Source organism: Triturus cristatus, chromosome 6, assembly GCF_964204655.1.
Source record: "Triturus cristatus chromosome 6, aTriCri1.1, whole genome shotgun sequence".
NCBI lineage: Eukaryota > Metazoa > Chordata > Amphibia > Caudata > Salamandridae > Triturus > Triturus cristatus.
Genome location: NC_140589.1, coordinates 1500930138 through 1500954675, shown reverse-complemented (window position 1 = coordinate 1500954675; position 24538 = coordinate 1500930138). Strand labels below are relative to the sequence as shown.

General features: G+C 44.1%; 1 protein-coding gene across 2 annotated transcripts in view; it reads right to left on the bottom strand.

The window, feature by feature from the left end:
• Positions 1–24538, bottom strand: part of MCM8 (minichromosome maintenance 8 homologous recombination repair factor) — a 402649-nt gene that overhangs the window by 298963 nt on the left and 79148 nt on the right. For both annotated transcript variants that reach the window (XM_085612630.1, XM_085612631.1), the window contains exons 6-7: positions 16029–16132; positions 4203–4401 (exon numbers count right to left, since the gene is read on the bottom strand). In XM_085612630.1, the coding sequence (XP_085468756.1) occupies positions 4203–4401; positions 16029–16132 (303 nt within the window). The remainder of the gene's footprint in view (positions 1–4202; positions 4402–16028; positions 16133–24538) is intronic.

The window sequence follows — 24538 nt, the reverse complement described above, 5'->3', positions numbered from 1 at the left end:
CCACTACAGCTAAAATTCAAGTAAGAAATCACTGTGAACTGCATTTACCATAATGCTAAGGGGCGAACTGTGCTGGGAGGTGAGGCAGTGTGCTCCCATCCCCCATTTGTTTGAAAAGGCTCCCTTGAGCCACTGAGCTGACGAGCCAGGTCCTCCCTGGACCGGAAACAAGCATCCTAGAACCTGTTTCGGAGTTTCCACCCTTTCTGTGTGGCCACCCCAGATTTTTCGTCTTTTGCTGGACCCCATTTTATTTCTGGTTTTTAGATGCTGTATACTGGGGCACTGCTGTCCAGCACCCAGTGTATGTGCTTTGAACACTAAGGCGTGGAGAAATATGCTAATCCATGACCCAGAGAGCGACAAAGCCCTAAAAGCTATTTTCACTGGCCTAGCTTTCTTAAATAGAAAACAAAATTACTGATTAAAATACTAATACTGTATCTCAGGAAAGGGACCAGCTAGAAAAATGATTAAATAACTATTTTAATAAGTATTAAAAGTAAAATTCAATGGTGGAGTCAAATGTATAATATATATTAAGGGAAAATTAACTTTTAGAAAGTTACATTTTCACAGCTTGACATTTCTAGAGGCCAATTTGCATGGTCTCTCCCTTAGTAGTCCAGCCAGTGTAAAATTACTCCCAGAGCAAACAATATGCTGACCTGAATGGGAAGAGATGACTTAACTGAACTCCACATAATATTCAGAGGGGGGGATGTAGTCATCCTATGACACCACACTGTCAAATTCTGCTTGAAATCAATCAATCAATCAATCAATAAATTTGTAAAGAGCACTACATACCCGTGAGGGTTTCAAGGCGCAGGGGGAGGGTGTCCCAGGTCCTGGCGGCACGATGGGAGAAGGATCTGCCTCCGGAAGTTGTTGTCCGGATGCGTGGGACCGTGGCCAGGGCGTGGTCGGCGGAGCGGAGTTTCCTGTTGGGTACGTAGAAAGAGAGAGTCGACTGTTGAGATAGGCTGGGCAGGTTTTGTGGAGTACCTTGTGTGCGTGGATCAGGAGCTTGAAGGAGATTCTTTTGTCGACGGGGAGCCAGTGCAGGTTCCTCAGGTGGGGGGTGATGTGGTCGCGGCGTGAGACGTCGAGGATCAGGCGTGCAGAGGCGTTCTGGACTCTCTGTAGTCTGTTGATGAGTTTGAACGAGGCTCCAGCGTAGAGGGCGTTTCCGTAGTTGAGTCTACTGCTGACTAGGGCCTGGGTGACTGGTTTCCTCGTGTTTGTTGGGATCCATCTGTAGATCTTGCGGAGCATGCGGAGGGTGTTGAAACAGGTGGAGGACGCTGCGTTGACTTGTTTTGTCATGGAGAGTTTCAAGTCGAGGAGGACTCCCAGGTTGCGTGCGGGGCCGGCGGGACCCCAGTAACCAGGGCCACCAAGAGTCGTCCCATGCGGAGGGGTTGGACCCAAGGATGAGGATTTCCATCTTTTCTGTTTTCAGGGCGAGAACCCAATGCCAACTCTTGTGGATCCCTTGTCTGATTGCTGACGAACCCTGCTTTTGTCCTACCAGGAATTCTTTCACTGGGTTTGGTATTGGTAGAGTGCCTGCCTCAAATTGGGTTTATGGTTAGATATATAGGATTACCATAGTACACTCCCTAAAAATACATCTAGCCATCGGAGCCCAAGTTTAGTGTGGCCTAAGACTACTGCTATCTTAAAATTGTACTGACACATGGCACTTAGGGCCTGTTTCAGTACTGCAAACAGGAACTACTGAAAAGTGGGTAGGGTTGGCCACAGGAACTTTTGCCCAGGAGTCATCCCAATCCACTCGCTGATGCCAAGTGTAAATGTGGCACCTCCAGACACCCACATGAGAACACTTTATGAACGTGTAGAAGATCAAAAGAGGGCTGGTCCTGCTGTTTGAGACCTGAAAGGAACACTGAAGGACTGTGTCTGCTCTTTTTCTTCCACCCAAGACCAAATAGTGAACTCCAAGGGTCAACTGGCTGAGCTCTTGTGTGGGTACAGGGAGTCAACTAGCTGCAAGAAGGTTTTTCCTGGAAGTACACTGCTGGCTAGTGGCAACTGGACCTGTGGTGAAGTATTTCATTTCTGATTCTTGATAGAACTATGGCAAAGAGACTGTCATCAATGACATCAACATTATATTACATTAATTTCAAATGTTAAAAATCCATATTGAGCTGTTAAGCTCAACAAAAAAGGTGCTAAAGTGTTAGAGTACTCTTTAAGTATCCAAACATTGGAAATTAAACTAATGAATGCCCAGTGTCAGAAAAATATGATAAAGAACTCAGGGTTTACAAGGAAAATAAAACATTAGATACTTGGCCTGCTCTTTTTTGATGATTTGGATAACTCAAAATGAAGGGAAAACACACTTCAACAACTGAATGACTTAACTGCTAAAAGGCTCCCAAAATACCTTGCTTTGTGTGCCAGAATAGAAGCTGTCAAGATGGTCATCTCACCCACTGTTTATTGCACACTACAAACGCTCCCCTTTCATCTAACTTATCAAATGTTTAAAAAATGCATGCCAGTCTATATTCAACGTAATACTGTGCAAGCTAAAACCAAGAATCACCATTAATAAACTCTGCCTAATGGAAAATATTGGTGGTAACAACCTACCAAATGTGCAAAAGTACCACACGGACTTCCCACCTAGAGGAGCAAGCTACTGGTTAATCATTACTCATTTGCAACATTTAAACAATGTTAATTAAATGTGGATAAAGAACCATGGAACCCCTACACCATCACAGCATTAAGAACACAATCTTGTAGTCCTCAATCATGGACAACACAATTTAAACAATAAAGAAGACAAACCGAAACACCCAAACAAATTCCCCAAATCAAATTTATTGTCACTCTATTCAATATACAAATTCTAATTAAGGGCATTTTTACTTGCAGCTCTGTCTATGGTTCTCCACTGTAGAAGATCTGTACAGTCCCCGTACTGGGATCCTAGCCTTGTTCATGTCTAGGACATAGATGAACGGTGCCTGATCTATGTTTAAGAATATGTGAATTACAAACAGACTGGGAAGTGCTGGGGCTCTTTGGACCCTACTGTGTGTGCTGCTCAAAATGGTAGTTTGCTTTGGGTTTAGCTAGTGATGTTCAAATTGGACAGTATATACATTCTCCTTGTCCCCTCCAAGAAACTTGGTTGCCTGGTGGGTTAGTGAAGTCTACAGGCAATGTAGCTTGTTTCAAATGTAGAGATCTTACTTTCAACCACCTCCCCCCAATTTTCTGTGTTGTGGTCACCTTCCTTAACAACAATAGCAGAGAGAGTCTCTAGGCGAATACAAATGGCACCCGAGCCAGTAAGAAGTGATCTTAATGTGGAGAGTGGGCACAAAGCCCATAGAATCTGATCAACAACAAAACAAGCATGTTCTTTTACGATTGGAGGAGATAATGTTTTGAAAGAGGCAGAGCCTCTCGTTTTTTCTGGCGACCTACCAAAACCAAAGCGAAGTATAAGAACTGGACCCCTCTGCTAGTACCTTTTTTCACCATTATAGACTAAACCCGGAGGAGACCTGTACACCAGTACAAGGGTGAAGATGGCAGTACCAGGGGCAGAATCTCTTTCAGACTGCTACTCTTCCTTCAGAACGGTCTTAAATCTGGCACACTAATTGCTGTGAACTAGGAAGAACTGCACAAGTCCGAGCAGCCTGGTATGACTTTCATGAGCAAAGCCTGGACCTGCTTAGGAGCCACTAGGTTGTACTAAATCAGTGCAATAAAGTAAAGTTTAGATTCTGGTACCCTTAGCTGTATTTGGCTAATGTACAGGATTGCCTGCATACATGTTGGTCTATGAATATGCTTGCCTGTTGGTGTGCATTTATCTGTGTGTGCAAGCTTGGCTTTCTGTTGTCACCTTGTGCACATAAACTGCACGAATGCCATACCTAAAGGCTAAGTCAATGCTTGAAAACGAATTGCTGAAAAACAAAACCAATGAGAGCATGGAGCGTGGAGGCAAAAACAGAACATAAAGAAAAGCATTGATCATTACCAAAGTATGCATAGGTTTTGAAACAGAGATCATTGTCTTTATAGGAATGATAGGCACTGCAGCATCGATCATTACCTTTGTTGAATGGAACGATAAGCATTGCAGTAGCAATCATCACCTTCGCAGACAGAAGGGTAAGCACAATAGCAGTAATCATTACCTTTGTGGGAAGGGTGAATTTTCCATCTGGCAGAGAATGACTTTGCTCTTCACCACACATATTGCACAAAAAGGCCATCTTGGTGCACAAAGGTTTGATGTTACTGACTCGCACAACAGTCCCACGTAGTGAAACATATTTCCCATAGCAATTCGCTCGAACATTTTTGAGTGGTGTTAGGGGGTCATAGTTGTACACTCTAAAAATGGGAAAAATAACATCCATGGCTTACACAAATCGGCATTGGCGAAATTAAAATCAGAGAGACAATTAAAGGTTTTGTGGTGTGCACTGCAAATAATATTTTAAATATGCTGTTAACTGGAACATATTTGGGAATTCACAATGAAGTTTGGCAACCTATATTTTGTTATTTGAATCTGTATAACCACACAATCTGCAACTCGTATGGAATCACATTGCTTTCCATGGTTTGTGGTTGACTTTTCAAACGGCTCTGAATTTCCATCACAGACTGGAATCTGATGAGGCATGTGAAGATGTGTTGTCTGTAGTGGGTCATTGGTACGTTCCTTGGTGGGTGTGGAATTTAGGGCCCCCTCAATAGCAGTAGTCAATTCGCAGTAGTCGGCTGAAGTACATTAATTACAGAATCGGAACAGGAATGCTTGGATCTACACAATGGTCTGAAAGCCTCGCCAGGCAAGGCAGTTTTAGCGGCCTGCCGGACTGCAATTGATTTATTCGCCTGAAATAGAAACAACTTGCGAATTGACTACTGCTATTGAGGAGGCCCTTAATTCAGTTTACGAGCTTCAGGATAGGCGACCAGCTTCCGGCAGGGAACACACTACATCTTTACTCCACGCACTCCTTCTTTCTTCGGTCATGAAGAGGCCTGAATTGATTGGCCGAAACGCGTTGACACTCCTGTGAAGAAGTCTCTACGAACATAAAGGCTATGTATTCAACATGAGTACACATCATTAAGAAATGGAAGAAAACAACTAAACTCCCAATGCGTGTATAAGAGACTATCTTTGATTGCGATTGTGCGTAAAATTTACAGCACTGCCTTTATTATATATTTAAGGAAAAAAGAGGAGTTCTTTTTAGGATCATTCACATTTAAGTATATTGTTGTGTTTTGTCGAATGAACTGTTGTATAGTCTTTGCTCATTGTCGAGTTTTAATGTTTGAGTATGTGACACTATATAGCAGCATGTATTTTTGTATATTCGTATAGAAGTATTGATGAATACAACCAGACAGGATTGAATAAAATATGATATGAATTTAGTTTATTGATCGATGATTAATTTATGTGGTCATTTTGATGAACTTGCAGTGCATGTATTTTTCCCCACATCCCAGTTTGCTGTGGTATATTGCCCTGGATATAGCCATTGGGATGCGGAATAACTAGGGCTTTCCCCTCTAATTATTTGCTGTAAATGGTGTCAGGAGGCACAATGCAGCTCTGGAGTGACTCTGTTCTTCTCCAGAAAGGACAGAGAGGAGCCGCATTTAGGCACCTCCCCTGCATGCTAGTATCCGTTTCTTTTTTGTCTTGGTCAGTGTCCCTGAATGCGGAGCACAACACCAATTAGAGGTACCAGTGTGCAGATCTCTAAATTGGCACCTTTTTAGAAAGATAGATTATCCCACAGAACAGGGAGGCAGGAGGAACGTGAGGAATCTGTGGTTATATTCAGTATCCACTAGGAAGAGCATTCCTGAAGATAAGTACATTTTCTGATGGATACTTCCAACTGCAGATTCCTCACCTGTAGAATAGATACCAAAACAGTACCTCCCAAAGGTTGAGGGTCTGTTGAGTGGGCTCAGACCAAAAAGACCAGCAGGACTGAATGGGCAAAATGTCCTTCCTGTTGGACCTGACTGTCAAGGAAGTAGTGCTTTTTGAATGTGTATATTGACACCAACGTCACAGCCAGCAGAAATCAAGAACAGGCACTATGCGTGCAATGCAGTGGTAAATGCCTTGGTCCACAGGTATTCCAGAGGCTAATTCCATAGCAGCTCTTATTGCAGAGGAGTAACCACCTTGACAAAGTCCGATTCCGTCCATCCACATCTTTCTTTGCTCCAAGAACCATAAAGAAAGAAGATTGTCCTCCCAATGTTTTTTGGTGCAATCAATATAGAAGATTAAAGCTCTTTTGGGGATTACCAAATGGAGTTTCTCCTCCTCTTTCATGGGGTGAGGCAGGGTAAAGAATATTGCGAAGGCAATGGATTCCCCAATGTGAAAAGGTGTCATAACTTTAGACAAAGAGTCTGCCTCAACGCTGTACTGTCTGGAAAAAAGTTGGGTAAGGCTAGCTACTGCCAGAGAGCCTGGAGCACACTCTTAAGTTGAGATGAAGTAATCACAACAAGGAAGACTGTCTTTACAGTCAGAAGACGTAACAAGCCGCTATGCACTGGCTCAAAGCATGTATGCATGAAGAATGTCAGTGCCCAACTGAGGTCCCACTGTGGTATCACAAACTGTTCTGGAGCAAGTATGTTGGTTAAAACTTTTATAAATCTCATCACAACAAATAGTAAGGGAAAAACAAAAAAATTCAAAAGGGCTGATAAATGACCTATAATTGTGCCCAAAGCAAGCCCTTACTGACCCAAAAACAAAACAAATATTTATTTATTATTTATTTTAAGAATTTGTAAAGCGCAAACTGTCGCCATAGCAGGCATCCTGGCGCTGACAGAGTCTGAGGAGGATAGGGGGGTGGAACAGAGGGGACTTGGGCTAGCCCGGGAAGAGCAAAGTTTTAACCTTTTTTCTGATTCAAAACTTAGGCCTGCAATCAGGCCACAAATTTATCCCAGGCTCTGGCATAAATCGACTTTGTAGAAGGTCAAAGATGGGGCAAGGATAACATCCACAAACTTGGGAGGTAGATCACAAGCAGTCAAATGCTCCATCTCCATGCATGGAGGTGGGGCTCATGCAGGCGAGGGTGCAGAACCATGCCCTGCTGCAGCGACAGAAGATCATCCTGAAGTGGTAGCCTGACGAAAGGGCAGATACGCAAGCCCGAAGTTACGGGTACCCCACTCTCCTGGCCCATTCTGGAGCCACTAGGATGACTTGGACCTGGTTGTTACTGATCTTCAGAACCTAGCGCAGGTGAGAAAAAGGCAAAAAGGCATTCACAGTACTCCACTCTAGACTAAATGTGTCTTACAGAGCCCTTCTTGGAAAATGCAGTGCACAAAGGTTTTGACATTTTGAGATGTCAAGAGCTAGCTTTGGTTCTTCACCTGACAGCTGGGAGATGCCCTGTGCCACCTTGAGGTGTACTCACCATTTATGATCTGCCTGGTGCCACCAACTGAGCTCGTCCAACCTAGTGTTTGAAGATCCCACCAAGTTGTTCACAGGGAGATGCCCTGATGCTCATACCAACTTCAGAGACATAGAACCTCTTGGCACAGGACCCTACTTCGCGCTGCCTGGTGCTCTAACACATGGCAATTGTGCTGTCCATGAGAACCTGTACCAGCCTCCCATTGGCCTTTAGTAGGAATGCCTTCAAAATCTAGGGAAAAGCCCGTAACTCCAACAGAATGATGTTGAGTCTGGTTTCCGAAGGAGCCCAGAATCCTCCAATCTGCACCTCTCCTAGATGTCCTTTCAAACCCAGAAAAGAAGCACAGATCACTATTATCAGCTCTGGGTGGGGCATGTACAGGGGTATGCTGCTGCTCCAATTGTAATTGAGTAAATACCACCACAGATCCGTTAGAATCTATACCAACACATGGATGGAACTCAACAGGTTTCCGTGTTGCAGAGCTCACATATGCAATGTAGCATAGCTGATCAGCAGGATGCAGAGGTCCAAATATCAGAACCACTAAGACTCAGGAAGCAGGCTGAAACTTAGGGATCATGTTTCAAATGTCCTGTACTCGCTGTGGTGGATGGAAGGCCCTGAACTTCATTGTATCCAAGACAGCTTCAATGAAAGGAAGCTTTTGCGAATAAGTTAGGTGTTACTTTGGCATATTGATCATGAACCCCGACCACATCAGGAGGTTCGTCATCATCTGGAGGTGGCGAGCCCGCTTTCAACAGCCAGGCATCAACATAGAGGAAATACAACATCCTCAACCTCCAAATATTTGCAGTAAACACCACCATTACTTTCGTGAACACACAAGAGGCGCTGGTAAGTCCGAACGGGAACACAAACTCAAACTGCTCTTGGCCTACCTTAAACTGCAGGTAACATTCGTGAGACTGCAGGACTACATGTCTTGTAGGTGCAAGGATACCATCTAATAGTCCGGATCCAGGACAGACAGAACCTGGGCCAGTGTGTCATTCTGAATTTGTTCTTTAGCAGGAAAGGGCTCAGAAGGCAAATATCTAAAATAGGATGAAGGTCTCAGTCCTTTCTCAGTACAAGGCAGAGTCCAGTACCTCTTAAAGGGCCAGTTAGACAGCAGGGCTTGCACCTCTTCCAACACAAAGGACTGGTGCTCCTCTGAAAGCCGCTGAAACCAGGGTGGAAGATACAGATGCTGATATACAGATAGGTCTGAAAGGCCACTGCCTTGCTGAACAATCTGAAAGACCCCTCTGACCGATGTGATAGTTTACCACCCTTTGAGGAAATGTCCCATCCTAACTCTCACAGAATGGTTGTGTGCCGCTAAAAGCAGAGTAAAACTAAAGTGGTTTGGAAGCTGATGCTGAAAGGGGGGTGGGGGTTGTGAGAAGTTGGCCTGGTATATGCTGGTCACTAGTTAAAGTGGCCACCTTGCACCAGTACAATTCGACTCTTATGGTAGATAGGTTTAAGACAACCTTTTAAAAAAAGCTATCCTAGTGGTAGCTGTGGAGAGCAGCATTCAGGCTAAGTCTTTAGAGGAATGTAAAGCAGCTTGTTTTACCTTATAATCTCTTGAATTACTAAATGAAAGGACACCACACAGGTATATATATAAAATATATATGTATTTATTACTAGACACACTCTGCTAATCTCTTTATGAGATTAGAAATCAGGAACATATGCACAAATCAACGTTTCACAACAAATTAAGCACTTATATGGCTGGGGCCCTAGGGGCGTACCACACCATATACTAAAAAAGAGACTTAGGAATATCAACTTGCGAGGGGACAAGGCCTAGGACCTTCAGAAGCACTGGGGCCTCACTAATCCACCCAAGGCAGGTAAGTAAAGGACCCACGGGAGACGCATGCAGTGTGAGAACACAGCCGCGGATCCCAATAGACTTCAATGGAGCAAGTCGCGGTAGGAATTTTAAAGTTTTAGGATACTTCGGGAGAGTCTACAAGCAAGCCACTTACAGGGTAAGTAGTTCTAGAGCCAACACACAGGAGCACCGTAGTGCTGGAGTTACCACACCCAGGGAAGCCGAGTACATAGGTGTCGGGTCGCGGCGTCGTTTTCAATGGGAGCCAAAGAAGACTTGCTGCTTGTGAAGACAGGAGAAGTGTCCGGTGGAATCCAAGGCTGGATTCAGAAGAAAGAAGACCTGAAAGCAGAGGAGACAGTGTTCAAAGTCACTTGGCAGTGACCCGGGGCAAGGAAGCTGGATGCCCACAGTCGTCGGGTGATTTCAGGTGATCACGGGTGTCTTGACTCTTCAGCCACGAGGTCCAGGAGGCGTCGACTACGACCAGGAGCTGGATTCGGCATCTCCCACGAAGTCTGCAGCTTACTGCGGTGTCGGTGACCAGATTGGAGCCAACAAGAGTTGGTAACAGCAAGTCTCGTGGAAAGTGTAAAAAGTCAGCGGTGCAGACCAGCAAGGTCTGAGGGACTCACCCAGCGAGGGTAAGTCAGGGCAGGCCTGGAGCAACCAGGGGAGCCCTTTGGAATTGTAGAAAGGTCTTCTGGGGACCCACAAGCCAGCCGGCAAGGGATCGCGAAGACGCCTCGGAAGGATTCACTTACCAGGAGCCCACGGTCACTCGGGACGAGGTAGGCCTCTGATCTTCGGAGGAAATCCTGCTGGAGGCTTGGGCCACACGTGGTCCAATCCACAAGTTCGTAGAAAGTCGTGAAGGGATTGCACTCGAAAGTAGTGCACGGTACCCGGGTATTGCTGTTTCTCGTCACTCGTGGGGTCCACTTACCTCAGCGTCGCTGGGGACTCACGATGGCCTTGGAGAAGTCAGGAAATCTACTTCCGGGGCGGCAGGGACTTCTGACTCCGGCGGGAGCGGGAAAGTTTGCGACCGTTGATGCAAAGTTTTGGTGCCTGCCAAGCAGGGGAGTCACTCCTCGACTCCAAGGGAGATTCTTCAGACTTCCAAAGGTAGTGCAACGTCGAAGGTCCAGGATTCTTCTTCAGAGCGTCGTCCAGGGATATCTAGTTTGCAATGGCAAGGGTTCCCTAACTTATACTACAAGGAAGGGATGGACTGGCTCATGACCCCTCCTATGGGAGGGTCAGGGGAGTGGGTGGCTACACCCACTTCTCTTTGTCCAGTTTCGCGCCAGAGCAGGGGCAGGAAGCCCCTGAACCGGTCTGAGCTGGCATATGCACAGAGGAGCCTACTGCTCCCCCAGAGCAGGATTTCAAAGCACTCTAGGAGTGCACCCACCCAGCCCCAATACACTAAATCCTGTCTGGGAGGTGGTTACACCTCCCTGTGACAGGATGCCTATTGTTGGGCCTCCTCCACTGCGAGTTTCGGTCAGCAGCAGGAGGGCAGCCCAGTGTCTGTGACTGGTGGCATCCATTTTGTGATGCCAGGGCTCTTCAGGATTCTACCATGTTTCCACAGTAGGTACATGTCTATCCCTCTAGAAGGGTGGGATCATACTCCCACACTAGTTACTGGTGTGGGGGTATGATTCCAAAGCGTTTGACACCAAACACGACATGTTTTGATGCAGCCATCCCAGAGTTCGCATTTACCGCAAGGTTATAATGCACTTAAGAGTATATGGTTTAACCGCATCCACAAACAGCCACAGAGAATGGACAGCGAGAGCTGCAGAGGGCCCTGCTCAGGCAGAGACACCCCCTCATATGGAAACCAAGCACCCTGCCCTCAGAATTGATTGGGCTTGCCTTAGGGGTGACTGATAGGTTTATGTGTGTGTGCAGGTAGAGATATAGTGAACCTATATCTCAATGAGGAGTGCTAACACTACCTCACCCAGGCTGCAGCAGCAGGCCTGAGGTATCAGATTTAGTCTGCTTCCCAGGGGTGGCATGATACATGCTTCAGCCCCTGGTAAGACCTGTGAAGTACCTATGCCCTTGGTACCTAAGGTACCATATACTAGGGGCTCATAAGGTACCACAGTATCCAATCACTAGTGCATCTACTATGCTCTCCAAGTTGTTTAGAGAGAGCAGAGAGGCTGGGGCCCTGATTAGCAGGGTCCCAGCCAGACTATGGCCAGAAACCAGTGTTAACATCAGAAAAAAAGTGGGGGCAACATAAGTGCAGATCCTACTCTCCTACAGGGGTGGAAAGAGCTGTTCCCCTGGACACCTGCACATTGTATGCCCGATTACTAATCCTTACCCCAAGAGGCATGGGTTGACTGTTGCGGGACAGGGAGTTCTTGTGTTACCGACAGATCAAAGCACTTGATGAGTCTTGAACTTGTGGAGAAAACTGTCAGGCAGGGGTCAAAGAAGGCAAGTGTTCCAGGGCAGAATCAGCTATCTCGCCAAACATGCAAGATTCGTTGAATGGGATAACCATGAGGGATGCCTGGACATCTCAAAAGAAGTCCGCAGACCTCATCCATTCATGGGGATGGAGCACCATACTAGCTCCAGCTGATGGTCACAAGCAATCAGTGTGGCCCATGCCAGAACAATATATATTATGTTATATCCTAAGCATCCATAATGGTTAGAGTCAGGAAGGCCTGAAACTCCTAAGGGACTTATAGCAATATGTTCCTGACCATGTCCCAGAGAGTGAGTGAGTGAGTGAAAACAAACAAACAAACAAACAAACAAGTAGGATATCGATTAAAAAAAATCAGGGTCAACCAGTTCCGATCTGTGGTATCTGGCTACTTGGGCAAGAACAGAGCTTAGACCAGATGCCCATTTTTATGTCATTTAGGACTTCATTAAACAGTTTCAAGGGTAAAGATGAGGCCTGCCCAGGCTGCAAAACGTTTGTAAGTATATTAGTTTTGAACTCAGAGATTGGGGATTGTAGATCTAAGACCTCAGCTGCAGGTCTAATCACCATAGCAAAGGAAGCACTTTTTTCTTTTGGTGGCCTACAGGGGTTGGGGAAGTTACTGATTTAATGTGGAGTAAATTCATCCTCATGTGGTAGTTGACTTTAATTTGAGTCAGAGTCAAAACGTTTGTGGAGCACCTGCGGGCAGCTCTCTAGTACAACCAGTGTTCTTTCTGAATCTGACTGGTAACAGGGTGTGTCGAGGTGAATACGAGAGACAACCTCCGTCGAGGCCAAGACAAGTTCAGCTCTGAGTCAGACAGAGATACCAGTAAAGAGTCCTCCTCCGGAGCCAAAGCCGCGGTTGAAGAGTTCAGTGCAGTTTGTGGCCCCGGAATGGTAGTCAGCATTGAAGTTGGTGAGGACACCAAGGTGAGTGTGAGAGGCACAGACAGCAACAAGGATGAATTGCTGGAGGTAACCCCTGCAGATCCTTTGGGCCAGAAGGTACACCAGAGGAAACCGTAAGAGAGCCAAAGATGCTTAAAATGGCATCCATAAAGGCCTTGATCGGCTGCAGTGGCACCGACGACCCAGAGACACCAGGCTTCATCAGGATCAATTGCAAAATCGCCATCGCAAAGAGAGATACATATAAGACCAAGTAGCATCTTGATGCCCTCTCAACTTATCGGAGGATAGAGTGGCATGATGAGGACAAGTTCCACTTAGGGATGCTGTTGCCTTGCACATTGGTTTTCAAATTGTTTTGCAGTAAAAACTCATCAATCCGATGAGCAAAAAAGGGAAGTGGAGCTCCAAAGGCACAGAAACAAAAGGAACTACATCAGCGGGTAGGGATGGTGCCGATAAGCAGGTCCAAACCCCTTCATTTCCATGCCGGAGCACTGCTCGGAAGGCTTTCTGTATCCAGTCTGGCACCTGGGCATATTGCACAGGTGAGAAATTTGCAGTTAGAGGTATTCAGCAGAAATAAAAAAAAATCCAAGTTCCTTTTCATGTCTGAATTTTTCTTACTGCATAATGTTCGACGGAAACACTGGATCATGTTTTTTGCACATCTTTGCTATTTTTGCAATGAATTCTTCTTTGGCTCATCTTTTTAAACTCAAATTAACCCGGACTAGAGACCGTTTTTTATTATACATGACCTATACTCATGGATAAGGTCTCCTGTGTTTTATACTTCTCAATCAAGTCCATCAATCCTCTTCAAATAAAACACACAGTTGATTTTTTATTTTTTTTACAAGACTTCAATTTTACACTAGTTCAGCAGATAACCAACCCTGCATTCTGAAACCTCTCTGCGATTATAAAAAATATGTGCAGGAACCTCCCTCCTTGTGCCACATGCTTACTTATAGATTACACTGAACAGAGTGGAGGACAGGACTAATGTTATCTGTATTTAACAATACTGATGAGTAGAACTTAGGAAAAAGAAGAAAAAACGAAGACGCCTTTAGATCCTGTTCTTAGTGCACCACCCACATAGTTGAGTAATGTAATAAAAAGCATCTCAGTGATTCTATGACTGGATCAGAAGTTATGCATTATTCTTTCTTCTTTATTTTCAGAGTATCCGAAAACAACATAACCAAGAAAAAACAGATTGGGAGTACATTTCCCATGAGCCTGAAAACATAACACCCAATCTTCCATTCATCAAGCAGCCAATCCTATGTAAAAGGTCCCAAAAAAGAGCACTTCCGCTTTCTTTGCTGCTCACCATCCAGATAGGGTTCTCTTCTCTTTGGAACATTTATGCTGATTGTTGACCAATAGCCCTGGAATTTACTCCTTTCAGGCGGTTTACTGTGAAGTGGTTTAAGTCATGCTTATCCAGTTTTTTGCCTTGCAGCTTTTACTACAGTCTGAGGGCCTGCCGGCTGGAGGATTTGGCTTGATTAGTGGATTTCTCCTCACATTAACTGTTCTCTGTGCCACACAAACCGACTACAAAATGGAAGACGAAGCACAAAGAGGGGGCTGCAGCCCATTAGAGACTAGTGATGTCCCAGGAACGGCAAAGCACACCATAGTAAATGTCCTCGCTAGAAGGCTGCGTGGGCCAGGGAGGGTGCTGCTGCATTAACCCCCTGCATGGTTCTAGGAACTGGTGAGTGTCGAAAAAAAGATTGAAGCAGCGGCTTGTTTTTTTTTTCCTGGAGTTTTATATATCGCGCACTTGACCCGAAGGTATAAGAGAGCTGTAAATGAGCACCAGTTGCGTTACACAAGAACGCATTCATTTACAAAAAAAAAAAAAAAAAAAAAACAATAAATGCACGAGCTGGGATTCGGAAAATGTTTCCCTACCCTTTTTATTTTTCAGACTATCATTTATGTTTTTATTCACGCTAAGTGACATCTGGTCGGGTAAGGTTAAGTGTGCTGTGCTAGGAACAAAATCCTTTTGGAGTGTAGAAGCCATGTATATCCAAAAGAATGTTTGCTCGTCAGCCTACAAGCTGATTTGGCAACCACATAACTTCATACATAAACGCAATAGAGTTCCCTTGTTGGGGCCTTTACAAAGGTGTATTTCAAGCCAGTGAGGGGTATGGCTTCTTTGGCAGTTAGTAGCTTTGAACTGGCATAATCTTAAGTCTCCAATTCCTGTCAAAGAATGTAGAATTTCCTACCTATCATGAAGGAAAGTTTAAATTCTATTAAGGACACAACACAAAGGACTGTTTCACCTTGGTTTGGACAGAGTTCTCTATAGCTCCCCCACCTTCTTGCTCCAAAGCTGCAGATTTTTTTTTTATCCACGGTCTGTATATATAAAAAGATATCTTTCTTATAAAGCCATTTTTCAAAATTGCACTGTTGAAGATGTGGTTTGTAGTCTCAAATCTTGAATATGAAGAATGATGCAGTGCCAGGTTACAGGTCTAAGTTTCGTTTTCGTCACAGGATTGGAACAGTGTCAATATATTATGACAGTACCTGGAGACGTTACAAGTGAAGTCTTGGCACAAAGAAAGGGAAAGTGCAGTGTTCTTAGGAATGTTTATATGAAATTGGCTGTCTTATGATTGGAAGATTGGATGTTCTTTTTTGGACTCATGGGAAATGTAGTTCCTACCAATTTTTGGTGTTGCTATTGTGTTTTAGGCAACTGAGTAAATAAAGAAGACAGAATAATGCATACTCCTCCCCTCCGTGTCCCTAATAGATGAGAAAAATGTCTTCAAGATAGCTATGAAATTTTACAATGATCTATAGGATCCAGTTTCATAAAAGCTCTTAGAAGTAGAAGTCACATTTATCAAGAAAAGTAAAGAAAACTGGTTCTACAATAGAGGAGACAGTCATAACTAAAGGATTTCGCACTGGGAGTTTATCCTACTCCAAGCCCCCCACTCAAACGTTTTACTTAAGGAATAGGAGTTGACTAGCGACTCTAGAGGTGCACAAGAAAAGAAAAGGCAAGGGTCAGTTTGTAATCACAGAAGGATGTGATGGGTTATCTTAGATTTGGGTTTGTAATTTAGCCTCGATTTCCCTGTACTATTCCATGGTATACAGAGTTAAATTAGTATGATTAACTAAACACAAAGTCCCTAAAAGGAATGTAATAAAACAAGAAACGATTGGCACAGTCTTCAACACAGCTATCATGAACCTGATAGGACACTAAGGATATTTCTAAGTTTAATACCTTGCATGTATATGTGGAACGTATATGAAAGGAGCCTCATCTTTTGGGAGTCCTTCTTGCTCCACCAACTGAGCTGCCTGGCTCTCAAGGTCACTCGTAAGTACCTAAAAAAAGATAAAACACACAAACATAAATAGCAATAATACATGCGGACAGCAGGTCTATCAAATGTGCCCCTTTCACTGCTTGCTATAAGAGTATTTGTCTAACTAGGCAAGGGTCAGTTTTGGTCTCACACTAGGAGCATCATTAAATCATTTACTGCTGTTGCTCCTGCCACCTCTTTTGGAAAGTTGATCCACACATTTGCCATGCTTAATTTCCAACATTATCTTCAAAACACATTAGGATAAATCATACCTGAAGAGATAATCTCACAAAACTTCTGGTGGGACATACTTAAGGTCACTAAAATTATTAATCCATGCAAAACAAAACTATGCAGTTGAGTTTGCTGAATATAATAGAGGCTAATTGCAGATGATAATATATGAGATTAAAGGCAATCTAAGAAGCATGCTTTGCTGCACTATTTAGCTACTGTCAAGTTTAATGATTAGGTATCTATGCAAAACAGATCTGAAGGCTCTGCAAATTAGAAATCTGGGTTTTTCAAAAGAAAATGAAACTCATAAAGCAGATAACATACTAAAATGGTATTCTTCATCACCATCATGTGAAATAATCTTGCAAAACATGCTGCAACTCTCTCAATCACACCATCTGCGTTTTAAATCAGTACAGTAAATATATATTACCTACTGGCGGTCACCAGTAGGTAGTTATAGTTAGGACCAAGTTTCCATAGGAAGAGCATTTTTTGTTTTGCTTATAACTTTGGCGTCGTTTGATGAATCTTCATGACATTTTCCAAACTAATTCTTTGTTCATATCAGCTCCTATGTTTAAAGTTTGGGGGTGATTAGTCAAGGGGGGGGGCGAGGAAAAAGGGGGTCCCAAAACGTGTTTTCTCCATGTTAATTTCCATAGGAAACTTTAGACAAGGCTACAGGTCGAACGGGTGAACGAAATTACCCCAAATTTGTCAGGGAGAAGGGTCTTGGTCTAGAAAGCACGCTTTTGTTTATTTGGTGTAAATCCGTTCAGTAGTTTTGGAGAAATAGCGAAATTTACAGATATCGATATTTGGGAATTCTGCAATCTGATTGGCTGAGGCGTTACGAGCACGAGCTTGCTACTTATTGGCTGCGAGCGGTTGCATCTAGGAAGTGCTGGCAGCCATTTTGTGGTTCCGTTGAAACGAGTAAGGGGGAAAAGGGTGAAAAGAGTAGGAAACAGGAGGATAGGAGCACTGTAACGTCTGTGGGGGAGTGCGAAGCGAAGTAGTCACTCCTACCGGACTGAAAGTGCGGTGTTGCTCAGAGTGACATGGTGCCGAGATGAGATGCTGCTACACTTGGGTATGAAACCGAGAGCCTAAACCGTGAGGTCATTGGTGTAAAGTGATGTGCTCTGGTGTTTGTAGCATACCTGTGGAAGTAGTGTTAGTAGGCGTTTATATCATACAGGGAGTGGGAAGTGAACTACTGACCTCTACCGTGCGTTTATACTATACCGGAAGTGGGTAGCGAAGTAGTCACGCCTAACGGTGTGAAGACTCGGGGATCAAACCGAGCTGATTGTTGTAAAGTGATGGGCTGTGGGCGCTGTAGCATACTGGCCGCTGCAGTATAACTGTGTAAGTAGTGTTAGTATGCGTTTATACTATACAGGAAGTGGGAAGCAAACTACTCACCCCTACTGGTCTGAAGACTTGGGGATTAAACCGTGAGCTCATTGTTGTAAAGTGATGTGCTATGGGCGCTGTAGCATACCTGTGGAAGTAGTGTTAGTTTGCGCTTATACAATACAGGGAGTGGGAAGCGAACTACTCACCCGTACTGGTCTCAAGACTCGTGGATGAAACCATGAGCTCATTGCTGTAAAGTTGTGCTTTGTGTAGTATTCCAATGTAAGTCATAGTAGAATGTTAGTATGTAATGCTACTATAATTTAAGTATGTAATGTTAGAATGTAGGGCTGTCATGAGGGGAATCTTGGGTAGTTTGTACACGGTGCTGGAGAAGACGGTTGCCTTGCTGTCTGGTCCTGTTGGTGGCTGTTTAAGCTGTCTTCTGTTCCTGCAATAAATCTACTTATTGGATCTACTTCTGTCTTCCTCTTCACTACATAAATTTGGCGACGAGCGGGAGAAGGTTAAAAGAAGGCAGCACTCACCAATATTTTGAGCTTCCTTGCGTTCTGCGGAAGACCCGTTTTCTTGGTGAAGCTGTTTCTACTCATCCCGGGTCGTCGGCTGATCGAACTATGTGATCCTACCTCTGGTAGGATTTATATTTTTTTGATTTTGCGCTTCCTCTGCCTCTTCACTACACTCTGGTTGCTGTACTACACGTCTGCAAGTAGTTTTAGTATGCGTTTATACTAATTCTGTAGTTATGCATTAACCAATGCATCATGGCCCTATGGAGCGCCACCTCCCAGGCGCAGGTCATACAATGTCCCGGGGTGTGCATCCGCGGGACATTTATGTTTGCTATTACAGGGCGGGAGCATTGCTTCCACCCTGTGATAGTAAATTCTTGTTTGCCTCGTTGAAGTGAGAGGAGGAAAACCTTGAATCGCTTCAATAAAGCGGAATCGGATGGTAAAAATGGAGAAAAAAAATAAATGAGGCGGGGTCTCACCCATTCATTTAAATGAGCCCACTGGTGGGTAATGTTCCAGGGCCAATCCTATAATTATATTGCGGGGTCTCTGCAGCACTGGGGACCTTAAACTCACATGTAAATTAGGCGCGGGAGGGCACAGAGACGTTTCGCAGACTAGGGGATCGACACCTCCCCAGGTATTTTTTATGAATTGTATGGGGGGTTCGAGGCCAACTCAAGACCGGGGATCGGCAACCTCCAGGGCTTTACTTAAATATGCAGGGTGGGCCTCGCTAGTCCTTGAAGCCTTGGTGGCCCTAGGCAGTGCCTTATTGGTTCTGAAATCACACGGGCAGTACTCATGGTGTTATAAAGTGATACACTCATACAACCCTTGCCGTTGTAGAATTACCCAAGCTTAATTTAAGTAATAGTCTGTTGGTTTATATTTGGTAGGTGCACCGCAAAATTAAAAAGGTTTTCCCTCATAACCTACTATCAAACGCCGATTTTCACAATAAACTACAGACAAGTGTTGTCAGAAAGAGAAGACCCATACACTCACTTATTTATTGGTAAAAAAAATTACTTTCATTAAAACAACACAAATAAATGGAAACGTAACTTTATTCGAACAACAGTAAAACATGAAAGAAGTGGGTGGGACTCCTCCGGAAGCAGCGTACAAAACCTGCAAGAGAAAAAAGAAACATAAGTATGAGTGCCATGTCCAAGAGAACAAGCATTTGCAATGCCATAGGTCTCACATTAACGCGAGTTTAAGCTATTGGCATTGTAAATGACAATGCCTTTTATTGAGGTTTTAAAAACGAAAACAAAAATAAAAGGCAGTGTTATTTGCATTGTCAATAGCTCAAACTTGCGTAAATGCGAGACCTATTGCATTGCAAATGCTTGTTAATTTCTGGTAGGTCTACGACCAGGAGGGACCCGGCCCACTTAAAGCCCTGCGCACTGTACGTTTCAAGCAAGCTCCCTCTGCACGAGACTAAAGGCTCCTTGCCCTTTGACCAAAGGCACCCTGCCCAGTGACACTGGCTCCTGCTCACAGTATGAGGTTCCTATCCCTAAAACTCACCACCATTGGCTCACCACATGAGACCAGAGGCAGCCTTAAGCCGCACTCATGAGCTGGCATCAGAAAAGAGGCAATACCAGCACGTGTCCTGAAGTTCTCGTAAGGCGCCACTTAGGCGCTCTAAAAACATAAAAATAAATACAATGAAATAACAAGCCCGGGAGTTGTGTGCGCGCGCGCTAAAATAACATTTTAAAAAGCACGCGAGTGGTGCACAGAGGCGCTTGAGTGAGTGAGCTGGCGATGAGCGGGTGCGTGATCGCGTATCCTGCTCTTTTGCAAAGCACATACTCGTGCTTGTGGCGCGTGGCTGCGCACTCCCGCAAGCCGTATGCCGCCACAAGCACGAGTATCTGTTTTGTAAAAAGATCTGCACGACGACTAAAGGTCTCCTATGCACTGCATGCACACTGCGTAGGCGAGATCTAAAAAGAAAGGTAGTCGGAATGAAAGGAAGAAAGTGAGAATAAGACAGAGAGTGAGTGGGTGGAAGGGAGAAGGGGAGGGAGAGTCAAAAGAACAGAGGGAGGAGGAGACAGAGCGTCGGCCTACTGCACCCAGCCCTCACTGTTCAACTTCCGTCACCTGTGTGTCTGGGAACGCTGGGGTCCGCGCGAAAGTGCGGTCCAGCAAGTCTTTCAAATGAAACAGAGATATGAATGAGGCCAGAGATTATATTATTATCTACGGCAACATCGCTTGTCTGCACCTGTGCACCCAGGCTGCTAACCCCAGCCCCTTCCCCCGCACTGTGTTCAATTGCAGCTCCTGCGCACAAAGGCTTCACTGCTCACCTGCCACAAGCGGTGTGTCCAACGACGTGCCGGAGCGAGCTCCAACTCTGGGGTGCCGCGGCACAGCAGGTCTCCGGTCAGAGACGGTGTCTTGATACCACGATGGAAGGCGTCAGAATGCCCAGGGCCTCGTCACGGGCTGAGCATCCACTCCGACGATTAAGGTGCCACTAACTCAGTGTCTGAAAAGGGAGAAATAATATAATGGTGGAAACGTCTTAAGGTAAATGAAGGTTTATTTCAAGCTTAAGAGAGAACACCAGTTGAGTGCATCCTTCCTTCTTGAAGTACGATCTACCAACTGTTAGTGGTAATCGTGGTTCAAAAAGGAGTTGGAGTGCACGAGAATATACAAAGGTAAATAATAATATATTATGCCAACGTTCACATACAAAGGAACAGAGCGCATGCTAGAAGGATAATGTGCGCGTGCAATGCAGTTGGACAAGTCTGTGTGCATGTACACTTAATAATCAGCTCACTACAGTGCCCCAAAAGCCAACGCCACATGTCTGTAGGGCAGCGCTGCCCGCTGGCTCAGGTCTATAGTATGGTCCAGCAGGTCCTTAAAATGAGAGAGAGATGTGACTGAATGAGGTCGGAGATCACATCATTACACACGGCAACATTACTGGTTTGCACCTGTGCACCCAGGCTGATGCACCCCATCCCATCCGCCGCACAGCGCTCAATTGCAGCCCCTGTGCACGCAGGCTCCACTGCTCACCTGCTGTCATTGGTGTGTGTCCAAACACGACGTCCAGCAGGGTTCACAATTCAGATGGAGTTTTGATTGCCAGTATGATGTACACCTCATGGATCCCTTTTTTTTAAATTGCGCATTGTGATATGTGAGGTGGATGCGGCCAGATCACCTGAAGCAGTGTGGAAGAACTGGGACATGTGGCGTCGTCGTTATCCTATTTACAGTATGCGAAGTGGGCTGGGCTTGCGTACGCCAGGCCAGCGTAGGGGTGTGAATAATTATTCCAGGGATGTGGGCGTTGTTCAGTTCCTGCCTGGGCAGGAAGTGTACTTATGTGTTTGTCGCTGTTGCAGTTTTGACGTCGCACAATCCGCAATTTACATAAATGTAGCATGTACCGGGAGGGCGGCAACTATTGCTAATGAGATGCTGTCTGAAAACATTGAATGGCCAACATCACATGTCATTGTCAAGCTTGTGGATATGCGCAAACACGCTTGTCAATGGTGTGCGGTATTATTGAAATTGTTGCTATCACGAAGCGCACACATGTGAATATGCTCTGATGGAGGGAGGATCAGCAGTGAGGCTACGTCATACACAGTGATAACGCTCATTACAGTCAAGCAAAGCATGTCAAACGTGAATCTGAAAGTCTCACATATGACACACTACTATACTGGTAAAGCCTGACAACAGAGCATATTGCAACACAAATCTACACATTACTCTTTACTGTTTGTCACATGTGATCTAAGATGTGCACTCTGCCCGTGGCTGATACCCCTTCGAGCCACCAATACCCAGGCCGAAAGGCAGAACAACCAGGGGCATCGTGTAACACACATTTGTTTTTATGATGTAACGTTTCAGATGCATGGGTATCACACGTGGAAGGCTACTGTACAGAGCATGATTATTGATCAAGATGATCATTACATGTTGTGTGTACTATAAGATATGTGTACACAGCTAAAAAGTGTTTAATAAAAACGTCTGTAAGCAGAAGAGGTGTCTCTCAAACGGTGTAGAGAGAATTACTAAAATGGGTGGGGTCCTTCAACTGTTACAATGGGAAATGGTATGAACCAATCAAAAGCTTTTTTTTTATTTATTTTTTTAAGGTCACATGGCAAGCGTGCACCGAGCGTGCAAGGAGGCCGCACCCGACGCGATTTTGAGAAAATATATTTACTATAAGTTTATTACAGTTAGAAATATATAAATGTGGAAAACATTTTAGATTATCACTTGCTCTCATATACACTTTAAACTTATTTAGATATAGTTTTGAGACATAAAAAATAAATGAGGGAATGGCGTACCTGGCGCGATACCATATGTCTATGACGTAACACAGGGCCTGGCAGCATGCACTCTTCGCATACGGAACGCGCAGCCGGAGTGACCCTATACGTAGATGACGTAACGCGCGTATTGGTACCGCATAGCCGTCGCATATCAAACTAGGAGCTGGCGCGACCTTTTACGTATAGGATGTTAGGCGGGACACGGTGCCACGAAGCTGTCGGATACGAAATGCGCATCTTTAACAAGTTTTGCAATATCGCGAATAGGATTCGCGTGGTGATGGAGCTTGATACACTACCGGTACGGGAGTCTAGTTTTCTAAAAAATAAAAATAAAAATACATACTTTTTTGGGGAAGATATAAAAAAATTACAGAATTTTTTCAAATTTAAAAAAAAAAAAAAAAAAAGGATAATAGAGTTGCTAAATATTACAAAAACAATAAATAGAAAAAATATAGGTTTTATAAATATTAAAATATGAAATTAATATTTTAAAAACCTTTGTAAAACCTATGGTTTTTTTTCTGTGAATTTCAGACGTTATACTTAGGACTTAGCATTTAAAAAAACACCTTAGAAATTCACTGAAGAAACCATAGGTTTCAGGGACGTTATAGTTAGTTGGACATTTGACTACTATAAAACCAGAGAAATTTGCCTGTTATAGTTAGTTGAGCTAACTATAACTCGCGCGCCCACAATGCACTGGTGAGGACGTCACATATTACATCACTCATGACATGGTCAGTGACATCACTCATGACATCACTGATGACATCTCAAATGACATCACTCATGACATCATCCACGTGATAATCTGATGCACATACTGATGGCCTAATATAAACTTTGATACACGCACTCTAAAATACAGACTACTATTTTTGAAACCATACACACAACAATGCCAGATACTACATACCACCCACTATTTCCTAGGTCTACACTCACATCCACTCACTTATACATGCAGTTACTCATCAAAACAGTACTATAATATGCACTCATACACCTATACATAAAGTCACAGTTTGCCACTCATCAATAGTTACTCACACACCTAGTCAGTCATGCAAAGAATCAATCACATAGGTATTTACTCATGTATACAGTTATACACACCAACTGTGTTATTTATACACACACCACATCACTTATTTATGCAGATACTAACACATACTTACTGTCTTATACAATCACTGATAGAAGCAGACACTCTTTTATACACCCACTCTTCAAATAACTTACTCTCACGTATAGTCATTTATATACTCCAACACTCACATATACTGCCTTAAAACATATGTAGTTACTCATACATATACCAGTGAAACATTCATTCACTCACTAACTCACCCATACAGCCCTTCCCAGATGCTCTTTTTAATCCATGCAACCAGTCAATCACCCACTCAGACATGTATGCACAGAGTCAAACACCCCCAGCACCCACCCATACAGACACTCAGGCACCCATACAGATACTCAGACAACAAATCAATAACCCATATAGACACTCATGTAGCTACTCACCAACTCAAGGAGCCGCTTATACACCTACTGAGACACTAATACAGACTTTCACACAGTTTAGTCACTAACCCATACATTCAGTAACACATGTTCAATCACTCACTTATACAGTCAGTCATGCACCTACTAAATAATCCATTCAGGAACTTGTAAATTCACTCTTTCTTCAATACACCTTGGCATAGATATATATGAAAAAGATTTAAACTTTACAGAAACACACATTCACTGGATGATGTCATCAGTGATGTCATCAGTGATGTCATTTGAGATGTCATCAGTGATGTCATCAGTGAGGTCACTGACCATGTCATGAGTGATGTAATATGTAACGTCATCACCAGTGCATTGCGGGCGCGCGAGTTATAGTTAGCTCAACTAACTATAACAGGC